This window comes from Natator depressus, chromosome 14 (genome assembly GCF_965152275.1).
Source record: "Natator depressus isolate rNatDep1 chromosome 14, rNatDep2.hap1, whole genome shotgun sequence".
NCBI lineage: Eukaryota > Metazoa > Chordata > Testudines > Cheloniidae > Natator > Natator depressus.
Genome location: NC_134247.1, coordinates 37631171 through 37652865, shown reverse-complemented (window position 1 = coordinate 37652865; position 21695 = coordinate 37631171). Strand labels below are relative to the sequence as shown.

The 21695-nt window shown below is 48.3% G+C and overlaps 2 protein-coding genes and 1 pseudogene across 2 annotated transcripts; 1 reads left to right on the top strand and 2 right to left on the bottom strand.

The window, feature by feature from the left end:
• The window catches only part of LOC141998496 (butyrophilin subfamily 1 member A1-like), a 28537-nt pseudogene extending 23956 nt beyond the window's left edge, over positions 1–4581 (bottom strand).
• A 488-nt stretch (positions 4582–5069) lies between these two features.
• LOC141998468 (zinc finger protein RFP-like) lies at positions 5070–21377 on the top strand. Its single transcript, XM_074971321.1, has 7 exons — positions 5070–5523; positions 12623–12718; positions 13666–13896; positions 14917–14939; positions 16003–16118; positions 17434–17508; positions 19348–21377. Exons 1-7 carry the CDS (start codon positions 5128–5130, stop codon positions 19860–19862), a joined length of 1452 nt encoding a protein of 483 aa, XP_074827422.1. The 5' UTR covers positions 5070–5127; the 3' UTR covers positions 19863–21377.
• LOC141998786 (uncharacterized) lies at positions 10211–12112 on the bottom strand. Its single transcript, XM_074971770.1, has 2 exons — positions 11310–12112; positions 10211–10731 (listed from the first exon to the last, which is right to left on the bottom strand). The coding sequence occupies exons 1-2, from the start codon at positions 11890–11892 to the stop codon at positions 10211–10213; spliced, it is 1104 nt and encodes a 367-aa protein (XP_074827871.1). The 5' UTR covers positions 11893–12112.
• Positions 21378–21695: the final 318 nt, after the last annotated feature.

Below are 21695 nucleotides of genomic sequence, written 5' to 3'. Positions count from 1 at the left end.
GCAGTACAGCCTGCAGTATGTCTGTTTGCACATCATGTTAATTTGAACACTGAAACGTAAAACATTTTCTTTCGTGATTTTTGGACAACAAAGTCATTGGTGATGTCCTCACATGATAAGCTATGGAGTTTGTCACTTTCGATGCACAGAATGCCTAGGGCAGATAGCTTGTCTTGCAGAATTGTTGTCCGCAGTTCATTCTTGACATTTCAGTTGCAAAAATGACTATTCTCCTGAGCAGTTTGTTACCATTAGACTCAAAAAAAGGCACAAAATCACTTTCAAAAACTAGTAAAAAAATTAATTTTAAATTATAAATATTGAGATTTATATATCTATACAACAACAAATTATATATATATATGCTGAAAACCTGTATTATTTTACCAGGATATTTCTGTTAAAGTTAGTGCTATTTTGTCTGTGTTCTCACAGGAAAACAAGAGAGGATATACAATTTTTTTAAACTATGAATAAGGAAAATTATCCTTCTTTTCATATGAATAAATGAAAAAACTTTTGATTAATTTTGTTTGGGAAATACAAAGTTTATCCAGACTATATATAAAATATATTTACAAATGTTTATTCTGATTTAATTTTTGCTATGAAACAATGAATTGTTGGGATTTTTCTTTTGACATACTATAAAAAATATGATGTATTATGCATATGATATGTGATTTATAAGTCTATATAAGAATTTTTACATAGCACACTACCTATAATAAAATATGATCTTGCGTGCTCCAATCCCGCCAAGCAGAAAATCCCAGTCTTTTTGCTAGGCAGCCATCTGTCTTTGCATTTGCTTCCCTATCTTCTGTCTCCCCCAGGACCACTAATTAATCTCTAGTAAACACCTTGGACACACAGAGTGACAACAAGCTATATGCGTGAAAGAGAAAGAAAGAATTTACCTGAAAAAAGACTGGTAATCTTTAGACAGGCATTGAGAAAGTAAGAAAAACTAGATTATATTCAAGCAAATACAGGCAATCCTCGGGTTTACGACACAATTGGTTCCTGAAAATTGCATCGTAAGTCTAAACGTCATAACTCGGAACCGCAATACACTCCATTGAGGGACCGAGCGTCATAAAGTCAAAACCAATTCTTGGAAGTCGAATCAGGGTGTCAATTCAGAAACATCATATGTGCTGTTTGTCGTAAGTCGAACATCGTAAAGTCGAGGACTGCCTGTATAATGAATATTTAATAGCCTATAAATCATATATGCACATACTTTGAAATAACTTGCTGCCCAAGTACTCAGAATATTTTGATATATATTTATATCTTCCTTCACTTCTCTCAAAACCCTCTAGTTATCCTTTCATCAGCACTCTCTGATATTTACTGTGAAGGTTCCAGAAACTGACAGAGGGAAGCCAACACAAATTTATCCTCCTCAAGATCCAATCAAGCCAAGTCCATAAGATGATCACCTGCAAACTCCATGTGAAGCATGGATAGCGCATGAAATAGAAAGTAGTGTGCGCACTAAAATACACAATTCTACATACATACAGACCAAACGAAGAAAGAACACACTACCACTTAGGAAAAGCAGGAGTGAAGGCACTATACAACTGAGCGTGTTCGACTGTAAACAAAAGATGGCGGCCTTCCAGCTATTACCAGCCAAGGGGGACTCTATAGATGATGTCACTCCTAGGATGAGTCCCATACGAGTATGAGCTTAGCAGCATGGCTTCACGACACTGCCATCTCCAACCTCACATTTTCCCCGATTTTATCGTCAGTTAGATTATTTATTTAAATAAATAAGTCATGAGGGCATGGTCAGAATTTTACCAGTAGTAGCTGGCCAACAAAATGCTGCCTTAGGAGACTGATAGCAGACTTACTCGTACAAATTTTTGCATTTGTATGTGACCTGATGTGGGTTGGACTCGTGAGTAGTTTTAGTGAAGTTGAGTGTAACAAATAAAAAATGTGAATAAATTAATCTTTAGAATAATCTACATTACTATCATTTAGATTTGGACAGTTAAAGAAGTGAGTAACAATATTCAATCAGTACGATACATTTCTTGAGCAGACTATTTGATTTTATTATATATTTTTAAAAGCTCCAGCTGCCACAAATTAAAAATGGAATTGTGTAACAAAAACTCCCCAATCCAGCAGCTTTCCTTCATCTCAAACCATAAATGAATAAACTGATGATGAAAACAAATCCAAACTATGTCCCATGTCACTCACAGAGGGCAGCTGTTGTTGCTCTCCTCCTTCCACAATGGATAAGTAGATGGGCTTCCCAAATTTCCCAGAATCTGGGCCTTTAAGTCTAATGACTTAAATGAAATGGAATGAAATGAAATGAAATGAAATGGAACTGATCTGGGGAGTTTGAACTTCAGGTTGTGGGCTGTACATTGTTATCCAGATGTGGCACTACTTCTTGTCTTGACAAGTAGGGGGCTGGTGGGAGGGATAGTTCAGTGGCTTGAGCATTGCCCTGATAAACACAGAGTCATGAGTTCAATCCTTGAGGGGGCCATTTAGGGATCTGGGGCAAAAACTGGGGATTGGTCCTGCCTTGTGCAGGGGGTTGGACTAGATGACCTGCTGAGGTCCCTTCCAACCCTGATATTTTATGAAATACTAATTTTACAAGTGCAATTATTGTTTTTTTTTCTCAGCCCTGGCCTCCCACCTGTCAATAATGAACAATTAGTGAAGGGTAAGGTAAGGGTATTTGTGTAGCCAGATGTATATATTTTTGTCATATTTGAACGAAAATGTCTATAGTTATTCTATATGTCTATATTTAAAAGTGGCAATTCTTCAACAAAAAAACTTCAGAAACAGACTCCAATGAGAAACAGCAGAACTGGAATTAATTTGCAAACTGGACACCATCAAATTAGGCCTGAATAAAGACTGGAAGTGGATGGGTCACTACAAGAACTAAAAACTAATTTCCCCATGCTAATTTTCCCCCTGCTGTTCCTCACATCTTCTTGTCGACTGTTTGAAATGGGCCACCCTGATTACCACTACAAAAGTGATTTTTCCTCCTGCTGATACTAGCCCACTTTAATTGAATTGTCTCGTTAGAATTGGTAAGGCAACTCCCATCTTTTCATGTACTATGTGTATATATCTTCCTACTGTATTTTCCACTTCATGCATCTGATGAAGTGAGTCTTAGCCCACAAAAGCTTATGCCCAAATAAATGTGTTAGTCTCTAAGGTGCCACAAGTACCTCGTTGTTTTTGCTATATTTAGAGAGAATCTACTTTTTCCTATATCTCCTTTATTTATCAACTGATTTTGATAAAATTTGAAACGGAGTCAGTTTTTTCTTTTTTAGAGGCCCCTCGTATTGCAAGGCCCTGAGATGTAGCTTAGTTATCTTACGCGTTAATCCAGCACTGCTGTCACCGCCAGAGCAAGTGTCCGACGCACAGCATCCCGCAGCGCAGCCAGGGCCCGGGCAGGAGGCCTGGAACATGTGGGGCACAGACTGTGAACTGCCCTAACATTCCAGAGATGGTTGTTTCTGGTTGCCCCATGACACAGAGCAGGGTGACGTGTGTTTTCTTTTAACCTTTCCCATTTTTTCCTTTTTTTTCTTTCATTGATTGCTGTTTGTATTTGTATTTGCTTTGAATTGTATGTAATGATTTAAATTGTATTTGCTTTGAACTGTATGTAATGATCAGTGGGTCAGGGAAGTGTCAAGTGCAGAGAGAGCACCCCAGAGTGGGGACAGCCTAGCCCCTGCCCTAAGTGACCACGACAAGGTTGGGGGTCGAGCCCCCCAGGAATCCTGGACCCAGCCTTGTCAGGGTTACTGGGACTAGAGTGGAAGGGGAGCCCTCAAGGTCAGGCAGGCCTCTGGGTAGAGAGAGTGGGAGCGAGGACTGAGATCCTTTCGCTAGCCCATTCCACCAGGGTGGTGTATAAGCCAGGAAAGTTCTTCCCCGCAATAGCTGGACCATTTCCCGCTTACATCTGGGCAAAGTTATTTCTTTTCCCTTGTGTCTGGGCATTAGGATATAACCTCTAATGACAGGGTCACATGCTACTGTGCTCATTAACACAGGACATATGTGATATCTCTGCTGGAGCAAACATGTCCCTGTTACTTACAACTGGGGAGATTTACCCATCTCTGTGGAATTCAGACTTGTCCCCAGGGCAAGTCATGGGGTCAGATTAGTAAATGAATAATCACCTCCAAAACAAACACATTCTCCTCTCTGCTATGTGTCCCCGTCTCCGCTTGGTCTTAGTCATGGCAAAACACACTGACTCCCTTGAATAAGCTGTGTGTGGTGTTAGTTACATTTTCTCTGTATGGGCTACAAATTGTTCCTTTGCCTTTTCTTCTTGTTGTTTTGAAAATTTAAAACCGAAATCTGTTTTTCTGAGGCTTTACTGGAGTCTGGAAACGGGCGTGGATGTGAACTGTCGACTCAGAAAAGTCATAAAACTTACCGCAAAAAAAATCACCCTTCGGTTCAAGGGTCGCTCTGTACAGAAATCTTCATGTTCCGGGTGAAGACGAGAGAAAATACTGACAGAATCAGCCCACAGCAAGTAGGACACAACTTGTTCCCAGGTCACAGGATGCCTCTGATATTAAGCCAGGAAGTGATTGTAAGTCTGGCAGTCCCTGGGATGGGAATGTTAGACTGTTCAGCATCTAACACAGCACAGCCAGGCCGGATCGACGCACACGACTGTCACTGACACAACTATATGGGTTTAATTCCCCCCGTTGGTTATTTCAGTGCAAATCTGTATGTGTCTGAGACACACTCGTTTCAGATGAAGAGCAGCCTAAATTTGTTTCTTTTCATATTCATCACCCACTTTATCCTCCCCCTGCCTTTTCTTTCCATTCCCTTTTTATTTCTCTACCCCCTTCCCCTCGCATTCCTTCTCCTCCTCGCCCCATGTAGGTCAAACTTCCTTATTTTCTTATCTTTCCTCTATTCCTTCTCCCACCCCCTCCTTTTTCTGCACCTTCTGCTCCTGTGCTGGAGAGCAGCTGATAGCAGGTCAGGCAGGGACCTTTCATTATCAGCAAAATCACTTCTGATTCGGAGCAGAAGGCAGAGAGAACAGAAGCCCAGCTCCTCGCTGCCATGGCTTCAGGGGCTTCTGAACAGGGACTCCAAGAGGAAACCAAATGTCCCATCTGCAGAAACTATTTCACGGAGCCGGTGAGCGTAGACTGTGGGCACAACTTCTGCCGGGACTGCATCTCTCAGCACTGTGACACATGGACAAAGGGGGACTATGACCCTTTGTGCTGTCCCATGTGCAGAGCTCGGATCCAGAAGGAGAATCTCCGGCCCAACTGGGACCTGGCAAGATTAACAGAAATACTTAAAGAATGGAATCTGTGCAAGAAACACCAGGAGAAACTCAACCTGTTCTGCGAAGAGGACGGGGAAGCCGTGTGTGTGGTTTGCGAGAAATCCCCCGAGCACAGATCTCACAAGGTGCTGCTCATGAAGGAGGCTGCCCAGAAATATCAGGTAGGAAACACTGTGGATCCGGGTTCATTTGGTCCTTTCCTTTGCAGTCTAATCTGAACTTTGCTCCCAGGGCATCTAGAGTCTTTTTGGAGTCATTCTAGAAGCAGCAGAGTCCCCTAATTTCCTACATTTTTTTCCCTAGTCTCTAGCTCCATCCAAATCTCTCCCCTGCAGGTTCCTCCCTCCGGGCAGGTGCTGTTCCAGCCTGCCAAACCTGCACTATTCATTAGGGAGAGATGGTCACCTGAGCTCAGAGTGAGGCAGTTTCTGCTGCCAGGCCGGGAATGGAGGGGGAATGAGCTGCTCCCAACACATCCCTGACAGCCCAGGCACTTCAAGCAGGGCATTCACCTTCATGATGAACACAGCAGCCCTCCCTCTGCTGCATGGAGCACATATGGGGCTGGATTAAGGCACAGGCATATGGACCCTAGCTCCTGGAGTCACCCGCTTGCATCACACCCTCAATTTCCAGTCTCAACAGAACCACCAAAAAGTAAGCTCTTGGCCTTCATTCTTGCAAAGAATAGCTTGGAAATGAGAACCAAGCATAAGTGATATGGCAAGGCCTGCCTGAGTTTTCAGAGAGCCTGAGACAATAGCTCCAAGGGGCTAGAACTGATCCATCAATCCAAAGAGGGTGTTAACTCCAAGACCTACTGCTCTGGGGTCCTCATCAACCACACCCCAGCAGGGGGCTCCAGGTGTGTCATCAGGGGAAGAGCTAACTAGATCCAACCAATTCTCCCAAGCAGATAAACCCTGACTGCTGGGGGGAGCATCTGATGGGGCCCAGCTGCTCCCCTGACTCTGAGGCCCTGCTGCCTTCCCTGCTGTTCCTGGGGGGTGGTGTGGGACCTTTGTGGCTATTCCTGAGCGGGCAGAAGGGCCCCATGCTGCTGGATCTGGTTCGCTAGAAGAAGGGGGTGCACCCAGCATTCCAAGTGCTGGAGCAGGGGGGTCATCTCTAATGCAAGGACTGGGCCATGAGAGCAAGGGCAGAAAGATCCAGCATGCTGGTGAATGAAGCTCTCTAGGTTGTCTAGAATAGAGTCCTGGCTTACCTTACTGCAGTTCTGCACGTACACATCCCTTTGTTCTAATCTGGAGGGAAGGTGCAGACAGAAAGGAGGGCGGGGAACATGCTTTCCTTCAGTACTGCCCCTGGGAGTGAGAAAAGCTACACGACTGCACTATTCATTATTATTATGATTCATTAATAGACCAGCCAAATCTGCAAGGAGGTCCCTGCCCGCCCGCCCCCCCCCAAATATTTACAACCTTTCAGGACAGCCAGAGATCAAGGGGAGGTAGGAAAGAAACTCGGAGTGGCCTGTCCCATCTGCTGCCTCTGTTCGGAACATGCTCTGCAGGGTGTGTACACACCGTGCCTTAAATAGATCACAGTCCTTCACTCTCCACCTCCAACAGAGCTGAGCTCAGCACAGGGTCACAGAGTGGGGGCAGAGGTGGCTGTATGACATCTTTCCACCTCCTGAGAATATCTGCTTCTCCGGGGGCCCTGCCTGGATCCCCAGCCCCGGGGGCTGCTCTTACACTCTGCTCCATGGGCGATTGTGGCAGCTGAGAAAAGGCAGAGTGCAGGGCGCCCCAGCCACATTCCTGCATGTCCCCAGCAGGTCCCTATAAACCAGGGGGTTGGTGAACACTCACTCTGCTCGCCCCATGTCATCCCCTTACTCAGGAGATGAAGAGATTGATCATGTTTCTAGAGCCTTACAGTTACACAGGGGCTGGGATCGAACCCAGAACCGCCCCCCTTTTGTCTGTATCACTCACTTCCATCCCAACAAGGGTAAAGTCATTTATGGGGACCAAACCATCCGGATCACTCAAAGCCAGAGCAGCGCTGGGTGCAGGGCCCCTTGCTGCTGTGCACTGGGCAGCCGAGAATGATCACTGTCAATATTACTGCCTGGTGAGAGGATCTAAGGGAATCGCTGGAGAGAATCATAGGGTATGTCTACACTACGGAATAAGGTCGAATTTATAGAAGTCGGTTTTTTAGAAATCGGTTTTATATATTCGAGTGTGTGTGTCTCCACAGAAGTGCATTAAGTGCATTAACTCGGCGGAGTGCTTCCACAGTACCGAGGCAAGCGTCGACTTCCAGAGCGTTGCACTGTGGGTAGCTATCCCACAGTTCCCGCAGTCTCCGCTGCCCATTGGAATTCTGGGTTGAGATCCCAATGCCTGATGGGGCTGAAACATTGTCGCGGGTGGTTCTGGGTACATATCGTCAGTCCCCCCTTCCCTCCCTCCCTCCGTGAAAGCAAGGGCAGACAATCGTTTCGCGCCTTTTTTCCTGAGTTACCTGTGCGGATGCCATACCACCGCAAGCATGGAGCCCACTCAGGTAACCGTCACCGTATGTCTCCTGGGTGCTGACGTGGCACAGCATTGCTACACAGTAGCAGCAACCCATTGCCTTGTGGCAGCAGACGGTACAGTACGACTGGTAGCCGTCCTCATCATGTCCGAGGTGTTCCTGGTCGCCTGTGTGAGGTCGATCAGGAGCGCCTGGGCAGACATGGGCGCAGGGACTAAATTTTTAGTGACTTGACCAGGTCATTCTCTTTAGTCCGGCAGTCAGTCCTATTGAACCGTCTTATGGTGAGCAGGCAGGCAATATGGAATGCTAGCAGTCCTATTGCACCATCTTCTGCCGAGCAGCCATGAGATGTGGATGGCATGCAGTCCTTCTGCACCGTCTGCTGCCAGCCAAAGATGTAAAAGATAGATGGAGTGGATCAAAACAAGAAATAGACCAGATTTGTTTTGTACTCATTTGCCTTCTCCCCTGTCTAGGGGACTCATTCCTCTAGGTCACACTGCAGTCACTCACAGAGAAGGTGCAGCGAGGTAAATCTAGCCATGTATCAGTCAGAGGCCAGGCTAACCTCCTTGTTCCAATAAGAACAATAACTTAGGTGCACCATTTCTTATTGGAACCCTCCGTGAAGTCCTGCCTGAACTACTCCTTGATGTAAAGCCACCCCCTTTGTGGATTTTAGCCCCCTGAAGCCAACCCTGTAAGCCGTGTCGTCAGTCGCCCCTCCCTCCGTCAGAGCAACGGCAGACAATCATTCCGCGCCTTTTTTCTGTGCGGACGCCATACCAAGGCAAGCATGGAGTCCGCTCAGCTCACTTTGGCAATTAGGAGCACATTAAACACCACACGCATTATCCAGCAGTATATGCAGCACCAGAACCTGGCAAAGCGCTACCGGGCGAGGAGGCGACGTCAGCGCGGTCACGTGAGTGATCAGGACATGGACACAGATTTCTCTGAAAGCATGGGCCCTGCCAATGCATGCATCATGGTGCTAATGGGGCAGGTTCATGCGGTGGAACGCCGATTCTGGGCTCGGGAAACAAGCACAGACTGGTGGGACCGCATAGTGTTGCAGGTCTGGGACGATTCCCAGTGGCTGCGAAACTTTCGCATGAGTAAGGGCACTTTCATGGAACTTTGTGACTTGCTTTCCCCTGCCCTGAAGCGCATGAATACCAAGATGAGAGCAGCCCTCACAGTTGAGAAGCGAGTGGCGATAGCCCTGTGGAAGCTTGCAACGCCAGACAGCTACCGGTCAGTTGGGAATCAATTTGGAGTGGGCAAATCTACTGTGGGGGCTGCTGTGATGCAAGTAGCCCACGCAATCAAAGATCTGCTGATATCAAGGGTAGTGACCCTGGGAAATGTGCAGGTCACAGTGGATGGCTTTGCTGCAATGGGATTCCCTAACTGTGGTGGGGCCATAGACGGAACCCATATCCCTATCTTGGCACCGGAGCACCAAGCCGGCGAGTACATAAACCGCAAGGGGTACTTTTCAATAGTGCTGCAAGCTCTGGTGGATCACAAGGGACGTTTCACCAACATCAACGTGGGATGGCCGGGAAAGGTACATGACGCTCGCATCTTCAGGAACTCTGGTCTGTTTCAAAAGCTTCAAGAAGGGACTTTATTCCCAGACCAGAAAATAACTGTTGGGGATGTTGAAATGCCTATATGTATCCTTGGGGACCCAGCCTACCCCTTAATGCCATGGCTCATGAAGCCGTACACAGGCAGCCTGGACAGTAGTCAGGAGCTGTTCAACTACAGGCTGAGCAAGTGCAGAATGGTGGTAGAATGTGCATTTGGACGTTTAAAGGCGCGCTGGCGCAGTTTACTGACTCGCTTAGACCTCAGCGAAACCAATATTCCCACTGTTATTACTGCTTGCTGTGTGCTCCACAATATCTGTGAGAGTAAGGGGGAGACGTTTATGGCGGGGTGGGAGGTTGAGGCAAATCGCCTGGCTGCTGGTTACGTGCAGCCAGACACCAGGGCGGTTAGAAGAGCACAGGAGGGCGCGGTACGCATCAGAGAGGCTTTGAAAACCAGTTTCATGACTGGCCAGGCTACGGTGTGAAAGTTCTGTTTGTTTCTCCTTGATGAAACCCCCCGCCCCTTGGTTCACTCTACTTCCCTGTAAGCTAACCACCCTCCCCTCCTCCCTTTGATCACCGCTTGCAGAGGCAATAAAGTCATTGTTGCTTCACATTCATGCATTCTTTATTCATTCATCACACAAATAGGGGGATGACTACCAAGGTAGCCCAGGAGGGGTGGTGGAGGAGGGAAGGAAAATGCCACACAGCACTTTAAAAGTTTACAACTTTAAAATTTATTGAATGACAGCCTTCTTTTTTTTGGGCAATCCTCTGTGGTGGAGTGGCTGGTTGGCCGGAGGCCCCCCCACCGCGTTCTTGGGCGTCTGGGTGTGGAGGCTATGGAACTTGGGGAGGAGGGCGGTTGGTTACACAGGGGCTGTAGTGGCAGTCTGTGCTCCAGCTGCCTTTGCTGCAGCTCAACCATACACTGGAGCATACTGGTTTGGTCCTCCAGCAGCCTCAGCATTGAATCCTGCCTCCTCTCATCACGCTGCCGCCACATTCGAGCTTCAGCCCTCTCTTCAGCCCGCCACTTACTCTCTTCAGCCCGCCACCTCTCCTCCTGGTCATTTTGTGCTTTCCTGCAGTCTGACATTATTTGCCTCCACGCATTCGTCTGTGCTCTGTCAGTGTGGGAGGACAGCATGAGCTCGGAGAACATTTCATCTCGAGTGCGTTTTTTTTTCTTTCTAATCTTCACTAGCCTCTGGGAAGGAGAAGATCCTGTGATCATTGAAACACATGCAGCTGGTGGAGAAAAAAAAAGGGACAGCGGTATTTAAAAAGACACATTTTATAAAACACTGGCTACACTCTTTCAGGGTAAACCTTGCTGTTAACATTACATACATAGCACATGTGCTTTCGTTACAAGGTCGCATTTTGCCTCCCCCCACCGCGTGGCTACCCCCTCAAACCTCCCCCTCCCTGTGGCTAACAGCGGGGAACATTTCTGTTCAGCCGCAGGCAAACAGCCCAGCAGGAATGGGCTCCTCTGAGTGTCCCCTGAAGAAAAGCACCCTATTTCAACCAGGTGACCATGGATTATATCTCACTCTCCTGAGGATAACACACGAACGGATGTTGCTTGAACGCCAGCAAACATACACTGCAATGCTTTGTTGTACAATGATTCCCGAGTACGTGTTACTGGCCTGGAGTGGTAAAGTGTCCTACCATGAAGGACGCAATAAGTCTGCGCTCCCCAGAAACCTTTTGCAAAGGCTTTGGGAGTATATCCAGGAGAGCCGCGAATGCCAGGGCAAAGTAATCCTTTCACATGCTTGCTTTTAAACCATGTATAGTATTTTAAAAGGTACACTCACCGGAGGTCCCTTCTCCGCCTGCTGGGTCCAGGAGGCAGCCTTGGGTGGGTTCAGGGGGTACTGGCTCCAGGTCCAGGGTGAGAAACAGTTCCTGGCTGTCGGGAAAACCGGTTTCTCCGCTTGCTTGCTGTGAGCTATCTACAACCTCGTCATCATCATCATCTTCTTCGTCCCCAAAACCTGCTTCCGTATTGCCTCCATCTCCATTGAAGGAGTCAAACAACACGGCTGGGGTAGTGGTGGCTGAACCCCCTAAAATGGCATGCAGCTCATCATAGAAGCGGCATGTTTGGGGTTCTGACCCGGAGCGGCCGTTCGCCTCTCTGGTTTTCTGGTAGGCTTGCCTCAGCTCCTTCAGTTTCACGCGGCACTGCTTCGGGTCCCTGTTATGGCCTCTGTCCTTCATGCCCTGGGAGATTTTGACAAAGGTTTTGGCATTTCGAAAACTGGAACGGAGTTCTGATAGCACGGATTCCTCTCCCCATACAGCGATCAGATCCCGTACCTCCCGTTCGGTCCATGCTGGAGCTCTTTTGCGATTCTGAGACTCCATCATGGTCACCTCTGCTGATGAGCTCTGCATGGTCACCTGCAGCTTGCCACGCTGGCCAAACAGGAAATGAGATTCAAAAGTTCGCGGTTCTTTTCCTGTCTACCTGGCCAGTGCATCTGAGTTGAGAGTGCTGTCCAGAGCGGTCAAAATGGAGCACTCTGGGATAGCTCCCGGAGGCCAATACCGTCGAATTGTGTCCACAGTACCCCAAATTCAACCCAGCAAGGCCGATTTAAGCGCTAATCCACTTGTCAGGGGTGGAGTAAGGAAATCGATTTTAAGAGCCCTTTAAGTCGAAATAAAGGGCTTCATCGTGTGGATGGGTGCAGGTTTACATCGATTTAATGCTGCTAAATTCGACCTAAAGTCCTAGTGTAGACCAGGGCATAGAATTGTAGGACTGGAAGGGACTTTGAGAGGTCGTCTAGTCCAGTCCCCTGCACTCAAGGCAGGACTAAGTATTATCTAGACCACCCCTGACAGGTGTTTGTCTAACCTGTTCTTAAAAATCTCCAATGATGGAGATTCCACAGCCTCCCTAGGCAATTTATTCTAGGGCTTAACCCAGCATCTCCAGCCAGTGGGCTTTCAGGGAATTGGCTTTATTTCCTACTGCCAATGGAGTCACGTTAGAAAGAGTTTCATCAAAAACTAAATTCCAGCAATGCTGTTTTTTCTTTCCCATGGTGGGAATAGACCCCTGCCCACTCCTGCCAAAGCAAAAAAAAAAACCACACCAAGTCTTTTTCTTCCCTCTCAGGATCAATTCCAAACCCATTTGCTGACGCTGAGGGAAGAAAAAGAAAAGCTCACAAAATGTAGACAGTCTGAAGAGAGGAAATTGCAGGAATTCCTGGTAGGTCCCATTGTCATTAACCAGTAGTTATTATTTGGGGTAACGATCTTTGAGGGTATATTTTGCTGTGGCATTATGGAGGAGTGTATGTTTTTCCTCTGTGGCCATGTGGTGCTACGGGAGACAGTGTGTGTGTCCCTATCTCTCTGTAACTGTGTTCCTGCGTGTGCACACTTTTGTGCATGTCTGTTTTGTGTGTCACAGCTGTCGGTGAGTTGTTGCTCTCTCTGTGTGCATGCAGTGTGTGTGTGTGTGTGTGTGTGTGAGTAACTGTTGTCAGGAGAGCACCATTGACCCATTTAAATGTTGTTTTTGTGTGTTGTGGTTTTTCTCCCCATGGATGTCTGCCCGGGGAATTCTGAGTACTACCCCCTTCTGCCCTTTCTATTGATAGACTTGGGTTGTCAGGGGCCAGTGCAAAAGAATTTCTAATCATGCCAGATCTCAGACATGATAAACAGAAAATGGGGCTGGCTGGGGGGGTCTCTAGGAAAATCTTCTCTCTCATCCATAGGGAAAATTTCTAAGGCAATATCTTAAGCTGAATTTTAGAGGTTGTGGTGAATTTTCCCTCCTGCACATCTCAAGGGCACTGGAACGGGGTGGTCAGGGGGCAATGGCCCCATCACTTTTTATCAGCCACAGGGGCAAGTGATTGGGGGAGGGGGCAGAAAGGAGTGAGCCAAGAGTGGGGTTTTGAGGGGAATAGGCGGCACGGGAGCGGGGGAAGGGATGGTGCGAGGGTGGGGTCTGGAGGTAACAGGCGGTGCAAGAGTAGGGCCTCAGGGGGAAGAGGCGGCCCGGGAGGCAGGCCATGGTTCAAGTGCCGGTGGGCCCCCCACACACACACACTTTTAGGGTGCTTCTGCCGCTTCTGGCACAAACTCACCCTGATTGTCTCCAAAACTCTGACCTGCCCTTTCCTGATTTGTCATTGTTCACTAAAGGAAAAGACGGAAGCCGAGAGGCAGAAGATTGTGTCTGAATTTGAGCAACTGCGCCAGTTTCTGAAGGAACAAGAGCGACCCCTGCTGGCATTACTGGAAGAGCTGAAGAAGGAGATTGTGAAGATTCAGGACGAAAAGGTCGCCAAACTCTCCGAGGAGATTTCCCGTCTCAGTGAGCTGATCGGTGAGATGGATAAGAAGTGTCAGCAGCCAGTGAGGGAATTCCTGCAGGTGAGCCTGTGTTAGAGCCACACCAGGAAATTTATTTGTATCAACCCCCTCCACTGCCTCTGGCTCACTGGCAATGATTACCCTGGCCACAGAACCCTCCCCTTCCCTTCCTCAGACAGGTATGTCACTGGAGGGGAAGGTGGTCAATTTCCCCCATTTATGGTTCTACTCTGTCAGCTCTTCTGAGCTCCCAGAGCGAAGATCTGTTTGAGGACAATTCCTTATTTCCTGACTCAGGGGTCATAAAACAGCTGGCCCCTCAACAGTTGCACCACAACACACCTCCAAAGGCTGGCAAAGAGGCCAAACCCCGACCCTGCATCCTCCCAACCCCCACATCCCTTGCACTCCTCCAACACCGTCCACACACGTATTCTCCTCTCTGCGCTGACCACTCATATTGCCTAACTCTGCACAAAGAAGTTACATGACGCTAAAGATGCTATGAGCAATTCCTGGTAGGGGCGCTGGGAGTAAGGAACCTCTTGGCCAAAGGTCCCAGAAACTTGCTTTCCTTTGATCACAATCAGTCAAATTGTTCAGGATATGGTTGAGGAGCATGATTACTTTACACGGACTAGTAGAATCTTTCATCATGCCTCTAATTAATGTGAATTCCTTTGACGATACATCTGAAGTAAAATCAGAGTCTTCATGTGGATTTTAGAGCACTTTACAATATTGCTTTTAAATCAGGGTATGTCTACATTTAAAACAATACAGCTGTGCTGCCGTAGCACTTCAGTGTAGACAAGGTGATAATCCATTTTAACTGTACCAGAGCTTCCATTTCACCATAACTTGCTTGTGTTATTCCATGGGACTATCCAGTGGTTGCTGCTGAAAACCTGGCCTGTTTATCCAGGTATTCATAGTTGAATTTGTAAAGTCACAAACTCCAGTGAAGCATGGCGGGAGCTCAGCGTGTGATGGCACAGCGAGTCCTGTCCAGAGCAGGAGAGAGCCCCAGTGCATGGTGCATGGAACTGAACTTCCTGTTTCTCTCTGTTTCCCCTATAGGGCATCAGATGCACCTTGAACAGGTAGATGGCTCCTTCTCAATTGCCTTCGTACTTCATTATTCTAGGAACAGGCTGGGACACCACATGACCAAAAAATCACCTCCAGGCCCAACAGCAAAGTGGGGCAAGGTGACACATGGAGTAGGCCTCTCCCTCTGTTTAATAGAAACCTGGGGTTCCTGCATTTCATGCAAAGCTAACAGTATCATAGGCGCCGATTCCGTGGGTGCTCTGGGGCTGGAGTACCCATCGGGAAAAAATGGTGGGTGCTGAACACCCACCGGCAGCCCCCCATCAGCTCCCCCCCGCCTCCCCAGTGTCTCCCACCCACCGGTGGACCCCACGGATCAGCAACTCCCCATCCCTCCCCATGTCCCAATCAGCTATTTTGTGACATATGGGAGGCTCTGGGAGGGAGGAGGAGGAGGGAGGACATGGCATGCGTGGGGGAGGGGGCGGAACTGGGTGGGAAGAGGCAGGGTGGGGTGGGGCCTTGGGGGAAGGGGTGGAGTCGGGGCAGGGCCTGGGGCAGAGCCAGGGGGCGAGTGCCCCCAGCACTTTGTAAAATTGGCGCCTGTGAACAGTATTATCTGATCACCTGCCTTCCCAGGGTGGGGAGATGTCCCAGGCCTGTGGAATGGAGTATGAGCCTTTCACCTCTTGGGCGTCTGAGTTCTGTAGGGCCCAGGTCAGGAGTAAATAAAAGTCTTGATGACGATTTGGAAACCTAAGGAATGGGCTGGTGAGAGGGGAGTTGATCTCAGTCCAGATCAATGTGGACAGGTGCCCACAGCCGAGTGACTAGCAGACATATGGGAACCTATTGGCCACCAAAGCACAGAGGACAAAGAGTCAATTGCACATGGGGATCGAACTCCCTTCCTATCCCTAAAGCTGGTCCCACTGGGCCAGGTTGAAGCACACTCATGGGACACCAGGGGGGAAGCTTGCACTGCCACTGGCTGGGATATAACTGCTCTGTGGCTGGGACACACAGAGAAATTCTGTCTCTAGGCCCCACAGCTCAGTACTTTCATAGTAAAATAAAATGCTTGTTAACCGGAAAAAGTTTGTTGCTCCTTAGATGTGAGAAAAGGAAGTTCCAGCAGCCAGAGGAGATTTCTCCTAAGCTGGAAAGCAAACTTGATTTTTGGTGTCAGCAAAATATTGCCCTGAAGGCTACTCTGAGGAAATTCAAAGGTACTAAGGTCTAGTGAGGAAGCTGAAACCTGTGCTTTTGGGAGGTGATGGGCTCCAGCTGATTAATTATGATTAGATGCTTACATCAAACTGAAATAAATCAGAGCCTAACTTTCAAACACAGCTCCTGAATCAGGGGGCAAAGGGCTGGGGAATTTCCAAGCAAAAATAAATTATTGTTCACAATCAATAATGATACAAATGTGATTCCTTTTTCCATTAAGAAATTTCTTCTAAGTAATGAGAAAAACAGGATCCAGGTGAAGGGAGCCATGTCACATTCTCCTGACAACATTCAGTTATGGCTTCATCCTGTTTATAAATGGAGACAAGAGCCCCCCAAACTGCTATTTAATAACAAAGAGAAAGGAAATATATCTAAAGATAGTGCGGTAGTCTGGGAGTCGGGATTGCTGGGCTCTGTTCCAGCTCTGCCACTGACTCGCTGTGCGACCTTCATAAGAACATAAGAATGGCCAGACTGGGTCAAACCAAAGGTCCATCTAGCCCAGTATCCTGTCTGCCAACAGTGCCCAATGCCAGGTGCCCCAGAGGGAGTGAACCTAACAGGTCATGATCAAGTGATCTCTCTCCTGCCATCCATCTCCACCCTCTGACAAACAGAGGCTAGGGACAGCATTCCTTACCCATCCTGGCTAATAGCCATTAATGGACTTAACCTCCTTCGCCAAATCAGCCTCTCCCTGCCTCAGTGTCCCCATCTTCAAAATGATAATTACAATAATTCCAGTCCCCACAGGAGGGTGTGGATCTGATGTGCAACTGGTGGATGTATTAAAATGCTTCCAGATCCCTACATGTAACAAACACTGAGGGCCTGATATACAGTAGTGCTGAGCACCAGCGGGTCCCATTGACTTCAGTTAGAGCCGTGGGTGCACAGAGCCTTTGAAAATCAGACCCTGAAATCCTTGGATGGACTGAGTGATATAAGGCCTGGTCTTTATTTACACTAACACCTTTACGGACTGACAGTATGAAGGGGCTTTAAAGTGTGTAAAGGCCTCTTTACACTGTCAGAGCCATACAAAGAGTCCTCAGAGCAAATGAGTATCAGGCCCCTCGTTATGCAAAGTGTTCCCAGAATATTCCTGATTCTGTTTAATTATACTTTGCCCTTCCTAGAAATTCTTCCTGTATCTCTTCATTTCTCAACCTTCCTCTGTCTCTCAACCCCTTTCCCTCTGCTTGGGTTTCAAAATTAAAGAACAGTTGTGTCAATTAATAGCAGAAAGCTGGCCATAAACATGACAGCCCGAAATCTCATCTCTCTCTCCCCTTCTCCTCACTCTAGACATGCTGTCATCTGAACTGAAGAGAGAATGGGAATTGTCTCTGCCACAGGGTGTAACAAAAACACATACAAAGGGTGAGTTTTACAGGGATTTGGGCCTCAGATTCTCAGTGATTGTAGAAAAACCTTTCTGGGATCAGAGACCCACCTCATCTCAAACTAGGCTCAACATGTGAATGAGAAGGGGGTTGCTGTGACAGGTAGAGATTGATTCTCCCTGCCCAGAGGAATCCTGTGCTGTGCACACACTGTGACTGAGGATTGGGATGGGTGGGGGGGGCATGATACCCCAGACAGACCATGTTGACCGTCTTTTTTCAGCGAAAAGCTAGAGCATTAAACATTTATCCAATGGTTATTTTATCCAACATTGCACCTGGGTCCCCTGAATGTGTCTTTAAAAAAAAAAATATTTGAAAAAAATTAGAAGGATGAAATTAGAGGTTGATGAAACTGCTGATGTAGAAATAAAATAAAACTGGGTGTTTGTAATGAACATGTACGCTGAAAATGGCTGTGTGACCTTTTCTTTAATGGAACATACCACCTGGTGGATCTGTATCACATGGTCGTTTGACCATTCCTATGCAAACACAGCCCAGATGCGGTTTTCAACCTTTTTTCACTTGCGGACCTCTAAAAAATTTCAAATGGAAGTGCGGACCTGTTTGGAAATCTCAGACATAGTCTGCGGGCCCCCAGGGTCTGTGGACACAGGTTGAAAACCACTGGTCTATGGTAACGACGACCTTTCGCGAATGCTTTAGACGTAGTCTGCAGACCCCCAGTGGCCTGTGGTCCACAGGTTGAAAACCACTGGTCTACAGCATCTTAGGTACCAATGTGCCGACGTTAGCATGTCCCTTAAATTAACATTATGCACACCCGAGTGCAAACATGTTAGTTTGGACATGAGGAAAAACTGGGGCTGCTGGGGATTTTTAAGAGCAGGTTGGACAAACACCTGTCAGGGATGGTCTAGATAATACTTAGTCCTGCCATGAGTGCAGGGGGCTGGACTAGACGACCTCTCGAGCAGTAGTGTAGCTACGGGGGGAGCGGGGCAGCGGCCACTCCCACACCGAGCACAAGTGGGGCCTTTTTAATGTCTTGGCACCTTTTTAATTTTTACTCACCCGGCGGTGCTCCAGGTCTTTGGCAGCCGGTCAGGCGGCGCTCCGGGTCTTCAGCAGCTCTTCGGCGTCGGGTCCTTCACTCGCTCCGGTCTTTGGTGGTGGGGGAGGGGGAGGGGTTCTTCAGTGCCGCCGAAGACCGGAGCGAGTGAAGGACCCGATGCCGAGGACCCGGAGCGCCGCCGGGTGAGTACAAGCGGGTGGCGCCTTTGTTATCTCCGCTCCCCCTGTTTTCTCCACCCGGCTACGCCACTGCTCTCGAGGTCCCTTCCAGTCCTACGATTCTCTGATTCCATGTATGGGGAAACCTTGTCTGGAAAGTGACGTTTATAATGCTTACAGGCTAATTCCCCCATGTTTGTAACAGTTTTAGTGCCATGAGTGGATGGGTCTAGTGCTGCACAAAATCGTATTTTAAAAAATGGAGTGAACTTATTGACAGTTGATTAAAATCTTCCTTCAAACCAGTATATAGGTTGTGGAGAGGGAGAAAGAACTTGCAAGACCTGTCCAGGGAGAGGTAATAGGAAAAAGATAGAGAGCCAAGCTCTGCAACCACAACAGCAGCTGTAACTGCACCTTTAGTGTCTGGAAGGAGGGAACTGCAGTGAAATCCCGGCTCAGCCCCAGCACAGAGGCAATTCCCTGGGACCCAGGACAGAAAGAAAACTAGGGACTGTCCCAGCCAGAACCGGGGCTGCTGGGGAGTGTGAGAAATGGTCCCAGCCTCCCGCAGGTCTGAGCTCTGCCCCTAACGCTCTGAGTCTCTCTCTCTCCCCAGTGAATGTGACTCTGGATCCAGACACGGCTCATCCCAGGCTCATCGTGTCTGCAGATCGGAAATGCGTGAGATGGGGAAACACACAGCAGGATCTCCCTGACAATCCCAAGAGATTTGATTTTATTCTCTGTGTGCTGGGCTGTGAGGGATTCACCTCGGGGAGACATTTCTGGGAGGTGGACGTGGGAGATGGGGGACGGTGGGCCGTGGGGGTGGCCAGAGAGTCTGTGAGGAGGAAGGGAGAGATCATCCTGAACCCTGAGGGGGGGATCTGGGCTGTGCGACAGTGGGGGGGCCAGTACCGAGCTCTCACCTGCCCAACAACCTTCCTGTCCATGAGCTACAGCCCCCAGAAGATCCGTGTTTCTCTGGACTGTGAACAGAGGCAGGTGACATTTTTCGACGCTGATAACAAGGTTCTGATCTATACTTTCCTGCTGGTCTCTTTCACTGGGGAGAGAATCCACCCTTGGTTCCGAGTGGGGACGGGATCTCAGCTCAGGCTCTGTCCCTGAGACAAGAGGGGAATGTCCCACTGGGGACCCTGCAATTTTCCCTTGTAGCCTCTGACGTCCTCATCTCTATGGCCCTGGCCAAGTCCCAGCTTCCCGCAGACCTTCTAATGCATACTCTGGAGTGTCCAAACCACAACAGGCTACCAGGGAGAGATGGAGATACAGAAGCCAATCTCATTGCCACAAGGATTTGACACCTGTTTGTCATGGTCCTCAGTGATCCAGAAGGACTCTAGCTGCCTGTAGGATCGGAGACTGATAGATGGGAGCCGTAGTTAATTAAAGTGAAGGGCAGTGAAAAGGAGAGAGACACAAAGCAACGTACGTGACAGTGGGATTGGTGAATGCTAATGAAAGCGATGCTGTCACTCACGGCATAGTTCATCCATTCAATGCACTATTGGGGCATGAAAAGTAGGGCCATTTCTGTGCCTTTATAAGGGCTTTGTACAAATTTTGCAACTTTTCTCTTTTTTAATTATTCAGTGATCACTGCCGGGGAAAAATTGTGCCAGGTAAAGGGCTGGTGCAAGGCACTTGCATCACAGAGCAGAGGGAGCAAGGTCTAGGTTGCAAGAGGGCAGACTTCGGGAAATTAAGGGAATTAGTTAAAGAAGTCGCTGGACTGACGTTCGCAAGGACTGAAATGCAAAAGCAGCTTGGAATTTCTTTGGCCCAACTGTACAAAAGCTAGCTGAAATTTACATCCCAAACAAGGGAGGGAAACTTGTAGGAAAAGGCTCCAGACCTGGCTGGCTGGATAACCACCAATATGGAAAGGGAAAATGATGAGCAAAGAAAGCTACATCAAGGAAGATAGAAAAATGTTCGAATAAAGTGAGAATTGCTGAGAGTGACGCGGAATTAGCTCTTGCCAAATGAAATAAAACAAATACTGAGTGGTTTTTTAGTTACATAAATGAAAAGAGAATAAGGAAGGAAGTGGTAGGGCCACTATGCACTGTGGATGGGAAAGAGATTAAAGATAAGCTACAGTATAGCCCAGAAGCTAAATTCGCATTTTGCCTTGGTTTTCAGTGAGGATGATCATATGATCTTACAAAGTATTAGCCGAGGCATTTCCAGCAGAGGCTGAGAAGTATTAATGACATTGCACAAGGCACTGGTAAGATCTCATCTGGCATACTGTGTAGAGTTCTCGTCTCCCATGTTCCAGAAAGATTAATTTAAACTGCAATAGGTACAGAGAAGACCTAGTAGGATAATCAGGGGAATGGAGACAGGGGTGCTGGAATGGGGGGACCAGGAGGCCATGGTCCCCTCACTTTTCACAGTGGGTGGGCCAGGCCCATCCACTTCTTAACATGAGCGTAGTTTGCGGGGCAGGGAGCTGCGTTGCCCCGCCAAAATGCAAGCATCAGGCAGGCGCGGAGCGACGCAAACAGGGGCTGCACTTCGCGACCCCTGCCTGCAGCGCCAGCCTCTTCCCAGCCGGCCCCTCTCAGTGGCCCCACCTCTGCTCCTCCTCTTCCCCCCAGGGGCCCATCCCCTGGCCAGGCCAGAAGGCAGAGCCAGCCTGCTGCCCAGGGAGTCCAGGCCGCTGTGGGGAGCCCTGGGCCCTCCATCTGCCCTGGGCGACGCGGTGTAATCGTGTGACAGAATACAGCTCTGCATTCACACCCTACACACTATTGTAATAATCTTTGTACAAAGTATGACTTGTAAGTGAGGCTGCGAGTTTGTCACGGAAGTCACAGATTCCGTGACTTTCCAGGACCTCTGTGACTTCTGCAGCAGCCGGTGCAGCTGGCCCGGGGGCCGCCTGAGTAATTCAGGCAGCCCCTGGGCCAGCCACACCAGCCGCTGCTGGGG